This window comes from Tachysurus fulvidraco, chromosome 7 (assembly GCF_022655615.1).
Source record: "Tachysurus fulvidraco isolate hzauxx_2018 chromosome 7, HZAU_PFXX_2.0, whole genome shotgun sequence".
NCBI classification, from domain to species: Eukaryota; Metazoa; Chordata; class Actinopteri; order Siluriformes; family Bagridae; genus Tachysurus; species Tachysurus fulvidraco.
Window position 1 is genome coordinate 17,312,055 of NC_062524.1, and position 15,403 is coordinate 17,327,457.

Here is a 15,403-nt window from a genome sequence, read left to right on the forward strand (position 1 = left end):
GTTGAAAACAAGCCGGGCAGCTGCATTTTGGATCATTTGCAGAGGACGGATTACGTTCATAGGTAGACCTGCCAGCAGTGCATTGCAGTAATCCAGTCTAGAAATGACAAGAGACTTAACAAGTACCTGGGCAGTCTGTGTGGACAAAAATGGCCGAATCCTTCTAATGTTGTAGAGAAGGAACCGACATGAGCGAGTCACATTTGCAACATGAGAGGAAAAGGACAGTTGATTGTCCATGGTTACCCCAAGGTTGCGAGCTGTGGCTGAAGGGGAGATCAGATCGTTGTGCAAGGATATAGCAAGATCATGACCTGGGGATGAATCACCTGGGATGAACAGCAGTTCAGTTTTGCTAGGATTGAGCTTTAACTGATGAGCAGTCATCCATGATGAAATTTCTGCCAGACATGCTGAGATCCGGTCAGAAGCTGTGGCATCTGAGGGTGGGAAAGAGAAGATAAGTTGTGTATCATCAGCATAGCAGTGGTAAGAGAACCCATGTGATGAAATAACTTCACCAAGAGAGTGAGTATACAAGGAGAAAAGAAGAGGACCAAGTACTGAGCCCTGTGGGACACCAGTGGAGAGTCTGCGTGGAGCAGATGTCACTCCCCTCCATGTTACTTGATATGAGCGTCCTTCCAGGTAGGAGGCAAACCATTCCAAAGCTGATCCGCAAATCCCAAGACTCTTGAGTGAGGATAAGAGAATCTTGTGGTTGACCGTATCAAACGCTGCTGAAAGGTCAAGGAGGATAAGGACGGATGATAGTTTGGCTGATCTAGCAGTATGTAGCTTCTCAGAGACATCCAAAAGGGCTGTCTCTGTAGAGTGAGCTGCTTTAAAGCCAGACTGTTTGGGATCTTGGAGGTTGTTCTGTGAGAGATAGACAGACAGTTGATTATAGACAATGCGTTCAAGAATTTTTGAAAGAAATGAGAGAAGTGATACCGGTCTGTAATTACTGATGTCTGATGGATCCAGAGCAGGTTTCTTTAGGATGGGAATAACCCTTGCTCTCTTGAAAGTAGTTGGTACCTGACCAGATGCTATGGATCTATTGACGATAGTGGAAATGAAGGGCAAGAGGTCTTGTGAGATGGTCTGGAGCATAGTGGTAGGGAGTGGATCCAATGGGCAGGTGGTAGGATTGCAGGACTGGATGAGTTGTAAAATCTCTTCTGCTGCCACAGTTTAGAAATGTGTCAACGAAGGTGTAGGGGAATCCATACTCTGAGATGTAAGTGACACAATGGACACAGATAAAGGCCTGATAACAGAACATCTACAACCTCAAATACAGTATCCGAACCTATAAAGTAACTAATGAAATCTCATTTAACACTTTAATGGTAATTCACAGTCTCCAGTGTTTTGTAATGATTTATAATTACACTCTCTGGTGTCACCCAAATGCGGGTGGGTTCCCATTGGGGTCTGGATCCATTCAAGGTCACACACACATTCTTATATAAGAGAGATTTTTCTTGCCACAGGCTCATAAGGGAGAAATGCAAATAAATTTTTGATTTTTCGAAAGACGTTAAAAGTGGCACACAAATAAAACTGAACTGAACTGAATTGAACTGCAGGCGGGCTTCTGAAAGTGCTGACTGGTTTTTGTGGTTCTCTATTTAACTTCCTTTCTTGAGAACAGAACACAGGCATACATTAACACCACATACCCACAATCACCAAGAGCTGCAGTGAACCGGTACAGAACCTCCACAGACTGAATGCTGATCAGTATAATTAGGAACAGAGATGATTAGTAATGTTTATGAAAACTGTGGAATTTCAGCAAACAACACATCAGCTGTTGCAAAGCATGAAGATATCTATACAAATGAAATTCCAAGGACTCGAGTGACCAGAAGCAATGAGGGAAATAAGAAATCAGGTACAGTACACACACACACACACACACACACACACACACACACACACACACACACACACAAACAGAATTGACTTTTTCTGCATTGATATAATGTATTAAAAATGTCACAAATAGTTATTTGTGTTCTCTCAAGTTTTGTAGCATTCCTCCTGCAAATCTATCAGTAGCTCAACAAAGAAACTTTTAGTGCTGAGCAAGGAATTACATGCTCAGAACCGCAAGCTTGAGATCACATTTCTGTTCCCATAGATCACTTTTGTACACTCAGATTTGTTTGACCCTTTTGCTGTTTAGTATTTTTTATTTTTTCTTCTTGTACTTTTCTATCACCTAGCATAAAATATGTAAATACAAAACTGCATTTGCTTGTAAGCCTTTTGGCTTTCCATAGTTTATTTCCAACACAGTTTATATATATTACATACACTGTATGTGCATGCATGCAAGTGTGTGTATGTGGGAACTTGGTAGCCTAGTGAATAGGGTGTTGGACAACTGATCGGAAGGTCATGAATTTGAATCCCAGGTCCACCAAGTTGCCACTTCTGGGCCCCTGAGCAAGGCCTCTAATCCTCAATTGCTCAGTTGTATTAAAAAAAATGTAAGTCACTCTGGATAAGAATGTCTTCTAAATGTTTTGTGTGTGTGTGTGTGTGAATCATACTTCATCAGTCTCAAATGAAGAAGCTTTTATTGTCATTTCAACCATATATAGCTGTTGCAGTACACAGTGAAATGAGACAACGTTAACAAGCTAAGGACTTAGTAAGTTAGTCCTAGATACATAAAGTTCATCCGTGCAACCTGTTGCAAACAGTGCAGGACAAGACAAACAAGACAAAAGAGAGTGCAAACAAAAAATTACAAGACAATATACAAAAGACAATAAACAGCGCCGACCAGTGTAAATACTGTATGTTCAACAATATTGCATGTGCAGAAATACTGGAATGAACACATTAGTATTATAGCAGCAGTTACCTAAAATATTGTAAAGTATTGTGCAAAACAGCAAATGACTGAAATGTCAGTTATTAAGGAGTCTGATGGCTTGTGGAAAGAAACTGTTACACAGTCTGATCGTGAGGGCCCGAATGCTTGGGTACCTTTTTCCAGCAGTCTTCCAGTCTTCTGGTTGGGGTGTGTGGTGATGGTCTTGGAGACGGTCACGTCATCAATGCACATGCTGACGTATTTGGTCACTGATGCCGTGTACTCCTACAAGTTGATGGAGACCTTGATGGTTGCAACCTCCCTGAAGATGTTCCAGTCAGTGCACTCAAAGCACTGAAGAGTAGAGGTGGCTCCTGCTGGCCAGATTTTCACCTGCTTCAGAACCGGTTTAGAGCGTATGACAAGTGGTCTGTATGCTGGAATTAGCATAACAGAGATGTGGTCTGAGTAGCCTAAGTGGGGGAGGGGCTCTGCATGATACGCACTGGGAATGTTTGTGTAAACAAGATCCAGCGTGTTTTCACCTCTTGTTGCAAAGTCCACATACTGATGGAATTTAGGGAGCATAAATGATACGGCGATGATAAACAGTCCGTCGGGGTGAACATTCTGCACATAGAGCCTCTTTAGCATTGCTGGGGAGAATGTAAACTTACCATGAAAACCATGGTGAATTCCCGTGGTAAATAAAATGGCCTGCATCTAACAATCACAAACTCCACTAACAATGAGCAGTAACTAGAAACAAGCACAGAGTTCTTACACCATTCTATGTTGATGTAAACACACACACCACCACCGTGAGCCTTACCGCACAGAGCTGCATTTCTGTCAGCACGAAACGAGGTGAACCCATCTAGCTGAATGGCGGTGTCCAGAACTCTGTCGCTGAGCAGCAGTTTCTTTTTAATGAAAGGCCCACTTCTCCTTTCCAGTGTTTGGGGGATGTGGTAGCCTAGTGGTTAAGGTGTTGGGCTACCAATCGGAAGATTGTGAGTTCAATTCCTACGTCCACCAGTTTCCCACTGCTGGGCCCCTGAGCAAGGCCCTTAACCCTCAATTGCTCGGTTGTATAAAAATGAGATAAAAAAAAATGTAAATCGCTCTGGATAAGGGTGTCTGCTAAATGCTGTAAATGTAAATGCTTGTGCATTTTCTATGATGCTGGACAGATATGCTAAACCACAGGGCCTTTGTTTCAATTTCAATTAAATTTAATAATGAGAATAAAATATGACTATCTGTATATTAGTTACTGTTTCTTTAACACTAGATTCATTTATATTTTTTTCCATCTCAGCCAAAAAATTAAATTACTATAAACTATAGTATACTATATCGATCACCATGACAACACTTTCCCCAGCAAGACAAGAGTAGTAGTTTGAGAAATTAAACTAATTAAGTTGACCCCAAAGACAAACAGCTCCCACACCTCAGGATGGCCACTGGTTGATGGTAAGAATTTATCGAAAGGTTTCTAGAAGCCTTCCAGGGAAACAGTCTGGGATACCACTAATATTCTTGCTGTTCACTCACATGAGACAGTGGAGCTGGAAGCTGGGAGCTATGGAAAGCTAAAAGGTTTAGAAGCAAAATGCGGTTTTGTATTTAATTTAGATGAATGTCTGGATTGAATTTATGTGACTCGGGTATGTGCATCACTTATACTGTAGTTGCAGAACGCAATAGTCTTCTGTCTGCCTTTTTTTTATATAACTAGGACTTTGCTAGAGCTATTTGATTGCATGATTGCATACTGGCTTTATTGTTTAAAAAAAATAGGAGCTTAAAAACTTTCATTATGAACAGAAAATCCCTTTAAAATTGGACTGAATAAAATTGGATACTGGTAGTAAAGTGTATTTGTTCTAGATGTAAAGATTAAACTAAAGATTGAACTAAACTTGTGTTTATTCCTCCTCTAGGAGTTTACACAATGGCTGCAGTGTGTGTGCTGCTGCTGTTTGTTTTCCTACTGATTGCCGTCACAGTGCTGTGGGTCAAATACAACACCCTGACAAAAGAGAGACCGCAGTTACAATTAGAGAGAGATCAGTACCAACGAGAGCTCTCTAAACTTCACAGTGCCCTTTTAAACCTGGGTAGGTGACTTCTGTGTTTCATGGAAATGTTGAATTTTTTTTTATGAACAAATTGTATTTTAATGCAAGCCACTACAGGTGAAAAGGGAATAATCAATGTACCAATTAATCGATTGATTAGTTCCTAATATATTATAGATTTCACAGTTAATCCTTACCAGTTGTTTGCTCATACCATTTTATGTTGTTTTTTTTTTTTTTGTATTTTTTGCAATAAATTATTTTGAATAGGTTTTTGTTTGTTTGTTTTATTTTTTTGTTGTTTTTTAAAGTTGCTCTTGTGAGAAATACTTTTTATGAAATATTTTCCTGCAAAAGCATTTTTTTAATCAAGAAATACCCCCTGGAATTTTATAGAAAAAAAAATTTTATTTTTATGGCAGTTTTCATTTTAAAAGGCAATGTAGCCAACATCATAGGGTCATGTTGTGTTTTAAATATTTGGCAACATGAGAGTGCTGTCATGAAACCAAATGTTAAAATGGAAATCAAAGAATCTCTAAAGCATTATGAACAATGGTTATGTTATTGAGTGAGTCCATCAATATTTGTGTAAATATTCTGTACAAGGATGGAGATTTTTCAACAAGAGCTTTTACTACATTTCTACTGTAAAGAGGAGCTGGGAAGAAACCAGACAGGGCTGTATAAAGAGAGGAGCAGATCTGGTGATCATAAACAGTACAGAGGAACAGGTGGGTGGGTGAGTGTGTGTGTGTGTGAGAGAGAGAGAGAGAGAGAGAGAGAGAGAGAGAGAGAGAGAGAGAGAGAGAGAGAGAGAGAGAGAGAGAGAGAATAAATAAGTCTCTATATTTATATTGTTCTGTAACAATTACAGGACTTCATCAGTGAATATTCGAACGGTACTCAAGCTTGGATTGGTCTGACTGACAGATAGAAAAAAGAGCTGGGAGGAAACCAGACTGGACTGTATAAAGAGAGGAGCAGATCTGGTGATCATAAACAGTAGAGAGGAACAGGTGTGTGTGTGTGAGAGAGAGAGAGGGGGGGGGGGGGTATAAATGAGGCTCTATATTTATATTCTTATGTAACAATTACAGGAGTTCATCAGTAAAAATTTCGCCGGTACTGAAGCTTGGATTGGACTGACTGACACAGACACAGAGGGGACATTTAAATGGGTGGACGGTTCACCACTGACCACTAAGTAAGACATCATTGAAATGAAAATTACCCATGATGCAGTTTTTCTCTCAGTCTGAAGCTTCAGATGTAAAATGACATTGTGACTCTCTGTGTTTTCAGGTTCTGGTGGAACGGAGAACCAAATGATTATGAACAAAGCGAGGACTGTGTTATAACAGGCTACACAAAGGCTAAGTTTAACATCTCAACCTGGAATGATTATCCCTGTAACCACCTTGTAGTTGGGATTTGTGAGATGAAAATATTTACCTGAATCCATGAAACTAAAAAAATATATGAAGCTTGTGTCTGTGCTTCCTTTTCATTTATTCTCACAGTAGCAGCCAGCTATCAGGTAGCTTGAATGATTTGCTGAAGATTAAACTTAATTCTGTACTTAAATACAACATGGTTTTGTATTTAAAAAGAGCTGAAACAACAATCTATGAAGTGATTTTATGTTATAAACTTGATGAAATGAAATAAATTATATACTACCCACATCTACATGACTGTAAGTCTTAGTACAGTTCAGAGAGCTGGAAATGTGTGAACATTGCAGCACTGATTACTGAGTAAAAGCAATGTTTAAAGAAAACGATATAATTGTTGATCTAATTCATGGAAGGAGACTCCAGTTTCAGTGCATTGTAACAGATTCTCTGGAACATGGCAAGTCCTAGTTACAAAAGGATGGAGACTTCAGTGTGGATGAGACACCAGTCCGTCTCAGCACCACAGAAACACTCATTCACATAGTCATTCACACACTTATACCCTGGAATCCAGAGAAGCCTAGATGTGCCCCCTAGTGGCTGAATTTCTTCATCTATTAGCGCTTTTGTTTGATTTTTGCCACTTCTATAATCAGCTGTACCACTTGATCAGTAAGCTGTGATGATGTAACTTGTGCTTGAAGTTTGTTTATTTGTTAATTTGTTGGTTTACATTCATGTTTATTACTTTTTTGTATGATTGTCAATAAATTCTTGATTAAAATAAGTGTATGAGTAAAGAATATTGCATTTCTATATTAAAAAACTAAAAATTTTTAAAAATGTGTTCATCAATAACAATTTCATGGGTTGCACATACAAGTTATTTGTAAACTGTCAATTAATTATCTACTCTTGAAAAATAAATAAATAACTTAAATATAATTAACACTAATAATAATAATAATAATAATAATAATAATAATAATAATAATAATAATAATAATGTTTCTAACATTTCATTTGACCTCAGTATTAATATAACATACAATATAAGCAGGCTAGCTGGGTTAAAGCGCCCCCTGTCTGTCAAAGATTAATCAAATTATTTGCTGTAAAAAAAACAAGATTCTTCTTTTGGATTGTCAAAAATATACAGAGTAAAATATACAGAACGTTATTATTATATTTTTTACACACTGTGCTCATTTCTGCTGATGCTTCAGGATTTTCTGATTTAACAATATTATTACACAAGGATCGTTTCCTAATTCACTGATCACAAAACGCGACGTGTCATTACAGCCTACACACACAAAGTTGGGGTTGATGGATGCAGACCAAGGCACTGTATTGACACTGTAGATGGGCATGTAGAGATGGTAGTGGAAATCTATGACAGCGTGGATGCTGTTAAAGATCACAAACCTACCGTAGAGACAGAATCCATGGATGTAAAAAACATACAGACTCAACCCACAGGTAGGATTGATTAAAATGTCTACTGCACAGTGATTAGTAAGAAATAAACCACGTGTGTCTGAACACAAAATCTGCTCAACACAAGTCAATGAAGTCTATGAACATGGTCCATATAATCAAAGACTTAACATACTGATTAAAACATGTTGGTATTAAGCAAGTGTCCCAAATATTAATATTTGAGGACAGAATATATTTTTTCTTTAGATGCAACTTTCCTTTTTTTTAGAGTCAAGGATATGTGAGGAAATGACTGTTTAATATTTCACCCCTGTTTTGATAGCTCTGTCCCACGCATACGTACGCAAACCAGGCAACTATTATGGCGGAACCTGCTGGGGCAGCTAGCCGAGGGGATATTTTTATCAATAAATTAACTCAATGAGTAATACTATCGTAATACAAATGTGTTTTTGTAGTACTGTGTGTTGTAAAAGTTTAGTCCCAACACTGGTCTTGGTCTCTTTTCTCAACTGCAGTTTCCATCTCTCAGTGTTGATTGGTTCTCAGTAGCAGAAGAAATTGTGAGAGTCAAATAAACCACACAAAGTTCCAGGAAGCTCATCATTGTACCCACTCACTTGCAGGCGTCTGTAGATTCAGACAATGTATAGACACTGGATTCTTGACACTGGATGTTTGTATGTGTATATGCATGTGTGCGTGTGTCTGTGTGTGTGTGTGTGTCTGTGTGTGTGTGTGTGTGTGTGTGTGTGTGTGTGTGTGTGTGTGTGTGTGTGTGTGTGTGTGTGTGAAGGAAACGACACTCAGTTTCAAGTCCATTTCACTGCTGGTTCACTAAACATAAGCATAGAGGAGAATTAGAATGGAAAAATTGGTGATAATGACACAGTGGACACAGAAAAAGGCCTGATAACAGAACATCTACAGTACAACCTCACATACAGTTTCCAAACCTATAAAGTAACTAATTAAATCTCATTTAACACTTCAATGGTAATTCACAGTCTCCAGTGTTTTGTAATGATTTATAATTACACTCTCTGGTGTCACCCAGATGAGGGTGGGTTCCCATTGGGGTCTGGATCCATTCAAGGTCACACACACGTTCTTATATAAGTTTTTTATATGAGTTTTTTCTTGCCACAGGCTCATAAGGGAGAAATGCAAACAAATTTAGATTCTGCAAAACAAGTTATTTAAAGTTCAAAGTGCCACACAAATTGAACTGAACTGAACTGCAGGCGGGCTTCTGAAAGTGCTGACTGGTTTTTGTGAATTTAACTTCCTTTCTTGAGAACAGAGCACAGGCATACATCAACAACACATACCCACAATCACCAAGAGCTGCAGTGAACCGGTACAGAACCTCTACAGACTGAATGCTGATCAGTATAATTAGGAACAGAGATGATTAGAAATATTTATGCAAAATGTGGAATTTCAGCAGACAACACATCAGCTGTCGCAAAGTACGAAGACATCTATGCAAATGACCCTCCGAGGACGCGAGTGACAAGGAGCATTAAGGGAAGTAAGATATCAGGTACACACACACACACACTCAGAATTTATTTTTAATGCTTTGATATAATATTTTAAAAATGCCACAAATAGTTATTTGTGTTTTCTCAAGATTTGTAGCATTCCTTTGACAAATCTATCAGTAGCTCCAAGTTTTGACCAGGGAATTATATGCTCAGAACCACAAGCTTGTGGTCGCATTTCTGTTCCCATAGATCACATTTGTGCACTAAGGTTTGTTAAATGGTTTGCACTAGGTACACCCTTTTGCTGTTTAGTATTATTATATTTTTGTCCTTTGGCCAAAACTTCTTGTACTGTTTATAAGTGCATAGCATAGATAAAAAACTGCATTTGTAAGCCTTTTGGACTAATACTGTATGTGTTTGAATGTGTGTATGTGTACGTGTGTGTGCGTGCATGTGTGCGCGTGTGGGAACTTGGTAGACTAGTGATTAGGGTGTTGGACTACTGATTGGAAGGTCATGAGTTGGAATCCCAAGTCCACCAAGTTGCCACTTCTGGGCCCCTGAGCATGGCTTTTAACCTCAATTGCTCAGTTGCAGAAATTAAAATAAAAAAAGGTAAGTCACTCTGGATAAGGGTGTCTTCTAAAAGCTTTAAATGTGTGTGTATCACACTTCAACACTTGAGTCACAATTTTCAAGTGTGAAAATTTACTTTAGCCTCAAGTCAAGAAGCTTTTTTTTGTCATTTCAACCATAGCTGTTACAGTATATACAGTGAAATATGACAATGTTTCTCCAGGACCATGGTGCTACATAGAACAAAGACAGAGCTAAGGACTTAGTAAACAGTTACACAGGCTGAACATTCTGCTGATCGCTAATAGCCCCATTGAGTTCACATAGAACCTCTTTAGCATTAGCGCTGTGGGGGATGTAACCTCTGACAAGAAAACCATGGTGAATTCTTGTGGTAAATAAAATGGCCTGCATCTAACAGTCACAAACTCCACTAGCAACGAGCAGTAACTAGATACAAGCACAGAGTTCATACACATGAACAAGGTGAGCCCGTCTAGCTGAATGGCAGCGTCCGGAACTCTGTCGCTGAGCAACATCTCAATGAAAACAAAGATGCAGCAGTTTCTTTCTAATGAACTCCCACTTCTCCTTTCCAGTGTTTGTGTGACGGAGTGGTAAATGGAAAAAAAAAACACAATATGCACACCTACATTTATAAATTTATAAAATTATAAAAGCACGCCATTGTGCTAAAGTTGGTGAGGTTATTTAATTTGTGGTTAATGAGAGATTTATGAATTTTTGGGAGGGTGTTATTGTCCAAGGCAGAAGGTATTTCCAGATCTGTATACACTTCTTTATCATTAGATGTGCCCTCTACTATGATGAAAGATTTGGATAAGATATTGTATGTGTAGAACCCTGAACAAATTTTTGGATTTCTGAATCTATAACTGTTTTATTTTGGGTGTGTGTTTTGGGTCTGAAATAATGCACACATACGCTAACAAATGTTTTTATTTATTTTATTTTTTTTCTGTCATGTCTCTAAAAGAATTTCCAAATGTGTGTATGTAAAATATTGAAAAAAAAAAACTGCATTTTATTGTGTTCTCTGAAAACGTTATTTCTTTTTCTGTCCTACGAGAGCTGTGTATTTTGACCTCTCAAGTTCAAGGGGTTAGAGAGAAAAAGGATACGGGGGAGTGCAGTTTTTGTTTTACAGGGGGAGTGAGAATATTACGTGGGAAAAAGTTGAGTTTGACATGAACAAAATTGGTCGGTTTGGAGAAAAGCTGACATTAGTAACTTTTGGAGATCGAGAGAATTCTGCGACAGGCCGCGCGCACTCGTGAGTCAGAGCTACGGAAGACAGCTAGCACGAGGATCTGCACGTGAGATAATCATATATTTTGTGATCGTTACATTTTATTTTTTTATTAGATTCAGATTTACAAATTGTCCGGAAGAATATTCCCGTGTTTGTTTTTCCAGGTCAGTGTTGCAGTTTCTAGCTATATTTCGTTTGTATCTCGCGGATGCTTCAAACCAGTTCAAGGAGGGAGGAGTTCATCGCGGTTCCTTTCATCGTCGTCATGGAAAATGTCCCGGATGCTGTTTATCATCTCGTCTGAAGATTATACCCGTGTTTAATTTAATAATTCAGTGATACTAGTGGTTGGGAGTTCTGTGTTGAATCTCGCGGATGCTTCAAACCAGTTCAAGGAGGGAGGAGTTCATCGCGGTTCCTTTCATCGTCGTCATGGAAAATGTCCCGGATGCTGTTTATCATCTCGTCTGAATGTGAGGATTGGAGGTTGTCATTCTGCAATTGGAATTTCATTTTCCTCTGATTCGTGAGTACATTGGCCTTGCATAAAAAGAACTCCAACTAGCGCGCCATCTGTGTATTGAAAATCCCAGCTGGGTAAAATTTGAGATTACAGTGACAAATGTTTTTTTTTCTTCATTTCTTTTGGGGTTACAGTTATTGAGATCTACTGTTGTTGTGAGTAACTTTGTAAATTTAATTATTTGATCATTTAAAGGAACACACAAAAGAAAAAAGTACACAAAGACAAAATAGTTCTGAGAAAAATAGATACATTTGTTGATCTACTACAATTTTGTGTGGTTTCCTGTGGGGGAAAAAAGTAGTTCATTGTAAATTTGTTTTTTTTTTTACTTTCTTTCATTTGTCATTTCCAATTTAAAGGTAAACACAAAATCAAGTGAATATCTGAGATCTGGGTGTTGTGATTAATAGGAATAGTATAATTTAGAAATGTGTCTCTCACAAGGTTATTGTTGATTTGTAAATTTCCCTAGACTTAATTCTCACATTTGAGCCACATTTATTGGTGAGAGGGCTACATATGAATTTATCTGGAGAAAAAAAAAACATTATTTAAAGAAAGAGGTCATATGCAATACTAAACAACAAGGGGAGCTAGAGGTTCTGGATTATAGTACACTCAATAATATTTTCAAGATTAGATGGTTAATAGAATTTATGAAAAATAAAGATAGTGTTTGGAATGTATTTCCTAATTATATATTTAACTCAATTGGGGGCATAACATTTTTGTTGAAATGCAATTTTTCTATTCATAAAATTTCGGTTAAACTGGCTGGTTTCCATTGATAGGCCCTGTTAGCATGGAATTTGATCTATAATCACAATTTTTCACCACACAGTTATTGCATTTGGAATAACAAAGACATACTATTTAAAAACAAAACACTATCAAAACTGGATTAATGAAGGGATTATTTTGGTAAAACAGCTGTTGAATTCTAATGGGTATTTGTTGTCTTACACAGAGTTTCTTGAAAAATTCCAATTACCAGTTAAATCAAGAGATTTTGCTATTGTTTTTGATGCAATTCCAAAGACTGTTGTATTTCTTTTAAAGAATTTGAGTTCTTTGCAAATTAATATAGATGACTTTTGTGGTAGTTTATACATTGGAAATGTTAATATCTTGAAACAAAAGTGTAGCAATAATATTATAAGAAATGCCCTCTGTTTTGTTTCTTTCCCTGCAGCAAGGTTTTTTGGTCTTTCTTATTTGGTCATATATACTGGGACAAAACATGGAAAATACTGAACAAGTTTTGTGTCAACAATAAAATTAAGGAGGTGTCTTACAAAATTGTACATAGAATTTATCCTGCAAAACATGTTTTGAAAAGATTTAAGCTTAATATCTCTTATGCTTGTGAATTTTGTGGTCAGGGAAAGGAAATAATTTTGCATCTGTTTTATCATTGTATCTACTCAATATTTTTTGGAAGGATATGGAAAATTATATTAGTAGAAAATTGGGTTGTGTGGTAGAAATTGGTGTATGTGAAGTGTTTTTTTTTTATTTTGAGGGAGATAATTTGGAAAATACAAATATGTACAATATATTATACAACTATTCATTGTATTAGGAAAGTACCATATACACAAAACAAAGTGGGCCCTTTGTAAACCAAATCTGTCCCATTTTATAAATGATTTCGAGTTACACAGTAATCTTTTGGAGAAAGTAAAAAACAAAAAAGCTCAGAAAACATGTGATATTTTAAAAGAATTCAAGTTTTTGTAACTTTTTTCCTTTCTTTTCTGGTAGCCAATGTGACTGATACCTCTTGTTGTATTATTACATTGAACACAATGTGTATTTTGTGTTTGTCTTTTTGCATTAATAAAAAAAAAGAGAAATAAGCATTTTTGCGTTTCTTTCTATATGTTTGTGTAATGGCAGTACAGAGATGCGGTGTTTTGAAAATTTTCGGATGTCGAGGGCAACTTTTGATTATTTGATCCATTTTGTAGGCATAGTCACGTTTGTGTGCGTACTCGCTGGCGCATAATTGTGACGAATGTCGATGTAGATTGACATATAAGTCGCATCAAATCCGCCTTGGGTGTTCACACTGTGGCCACATTGGGAAAAAATCAGATTTGGGTCTGATTCAGGACCACATATGGAAGTGCTCTGAATATTGATTTGAAAAATCAGATCTGGGCTATATTTGAGCTATATTTTGACTTCTGAAGAAGACTGACCTGGTCACTTGACCCCAAATAAAATTTGGGCCACTTTTACCTGCAGTGTGAACGGGGCTTAAGTTGACCCCAAAGACAGACAGCTTCCACACCTCATGATGGCCACTGGTTGATGGTGAGCATCATGGCTAGGTTTCTATAAGCCTTTCAGGGAAACAGTCTGGGATACCACTAATATTCCTGCTGTTCACTCACATGAGACCGTGAAGCTAGAAGCTATGGAAAGCCAAAAGGTTTAGAAGCAAAATGCAGTTTTGTATTTAATTAAAACAAATGTCTGAATTGAATTTATGTGACTCAGGTATGAGCATCTCTGTTACGACCCCGAGGTACATCTAGGGAGTTCTCGGAGTCAGCAACTAGTGATGACCGATGTGAATGGATGGAATAGACTAACTGGTTCAGTGTGATAATTACTCTAATTTGCCGACAACAGTAATGACATGGGCGGACACAGTGCGTGTGCTGAGGTTTTTCTTTACTGTACAATATTGTATTTACAATAATATATACATATATATACAAATGGTTTGTGGTTCTACAAAAGGCTGGACTGGAAATTCGGCGGCACCAAAGAAAAGAAACAAACAGAAAGTCAAAACCAAATTACTTAACATTGCTTTATATTAGTCTATACATCTACAAACAAAAGTGAAACCAAAATCCTAACTATGCTATACTTCCCTCACTAACTAGAATAGAGGGGGAGGCACCGCCCCTTACCTGAGGTCTCTAGACACGGAAGTATACTACGTGGTGAACAATGTATGAGCGCGCTCCTTCTTACCTCTTCCAGCCCCGTATGTAGAACAATATTACACCACGAACATAAATCGCACTGGCAACCCAACAATGAGTTGATACGACATTCGCGCTTTTATGGTTGCCGACTTCTTCCGGTGTCCGTACGCTGCATCTCCGCCCTGCACCGACCGGTTTTGGGTACACCGCATCGCCTCACGCAGCCAATCCACTGTAACACACACACTTAAAACACAGCTGCAAAATACGTGCCTTGGCACGTAACAATCTCTTATAGTTGTAGAACACTGCCTTTCTTTTTTATATAACTAGGACTATGCTAGAGCTATTTGATTGCATGGTTGCATACTGGCTTTATTTTTTTTTTAAAAAAATAGGAACTTAAAAAATCTTTCAATGTGCTGAGTGTTTTGATATGTCACATGTCCATGTTGTGCAAATTTTTGATTTCACTTGTTTTGGGGGCGGGGCTACACGTGAACTCACGTGACGTCACGTGACGTGACCAGAATACCCGTGGGGTAGTTCCCCTCATTGTGCTGAGTGTTTTGATATGTCACATGTCCATGTTGTGCAAATTTTTAATTTTGCTTGTTTTTGGGGCGGGGCTACATGTGACATCACGTGACGTCACGTGACGTGACCAGAATACCCGTGGGGTAGCTCCCCTCATTGTGCTGAGTGTTTTGATTTGTCACATGTCCATGTTTTGCAAATTTTTAATTTTGCTTGTTTTTGGGGCGGGGCTACATGTGACGTCACGTGACGTCACGTGACGTGCCCAGAATACCCGTAGGGCAGTT

The 15,403-nt window shown here is 38.0% G+C and overlaps 1 protein-coding gene and 1 long non-coding RNA gene across 2 annotated transcripts; both read left to right on the forward strand.

Moving 5' to 3' along the window:
• Positions 1-1,640: 1,640 nt before the first annotated feature.
• On the forward strand, positions 1,641-7,110 carry LOC113660558 (CD209 antigen-like protein E). Its single transcript, XM_047815776.1, has 6 exons — positions 1,641-1,903; positions 4,786-4,962; positions 5,533-5,657; positions 5,801-5,845; positions 6,069-6,130; positions 6,229-7,110. Exons 1-6 carry the CDS (start codon positions 1,768-1,770, stop codon positions 6,380-6,382), a joined length of 699 nt encoding a protein of 232 aa, XP_047671732.1. The 5' UTR covers positions 1,641-1,767; the 3' UTR covers positions 6,383-7,110.
• Positions 7,111-9,066: 1,956 nt separating this feature from the next.
• On the forward strand, positions 9,067-13,496 carry LOC125145105. Its single transcript, XR_007143430.1, has 2 exons — positions 9,067-11,172; positions 11,273-13,496. It is a non-coding gene; the product is annotated as an uncharacterized LOC125145105 (long non-coding RNA).
• Positions 13,497-15,403: the final 1,907 nt, after the last annotated feature.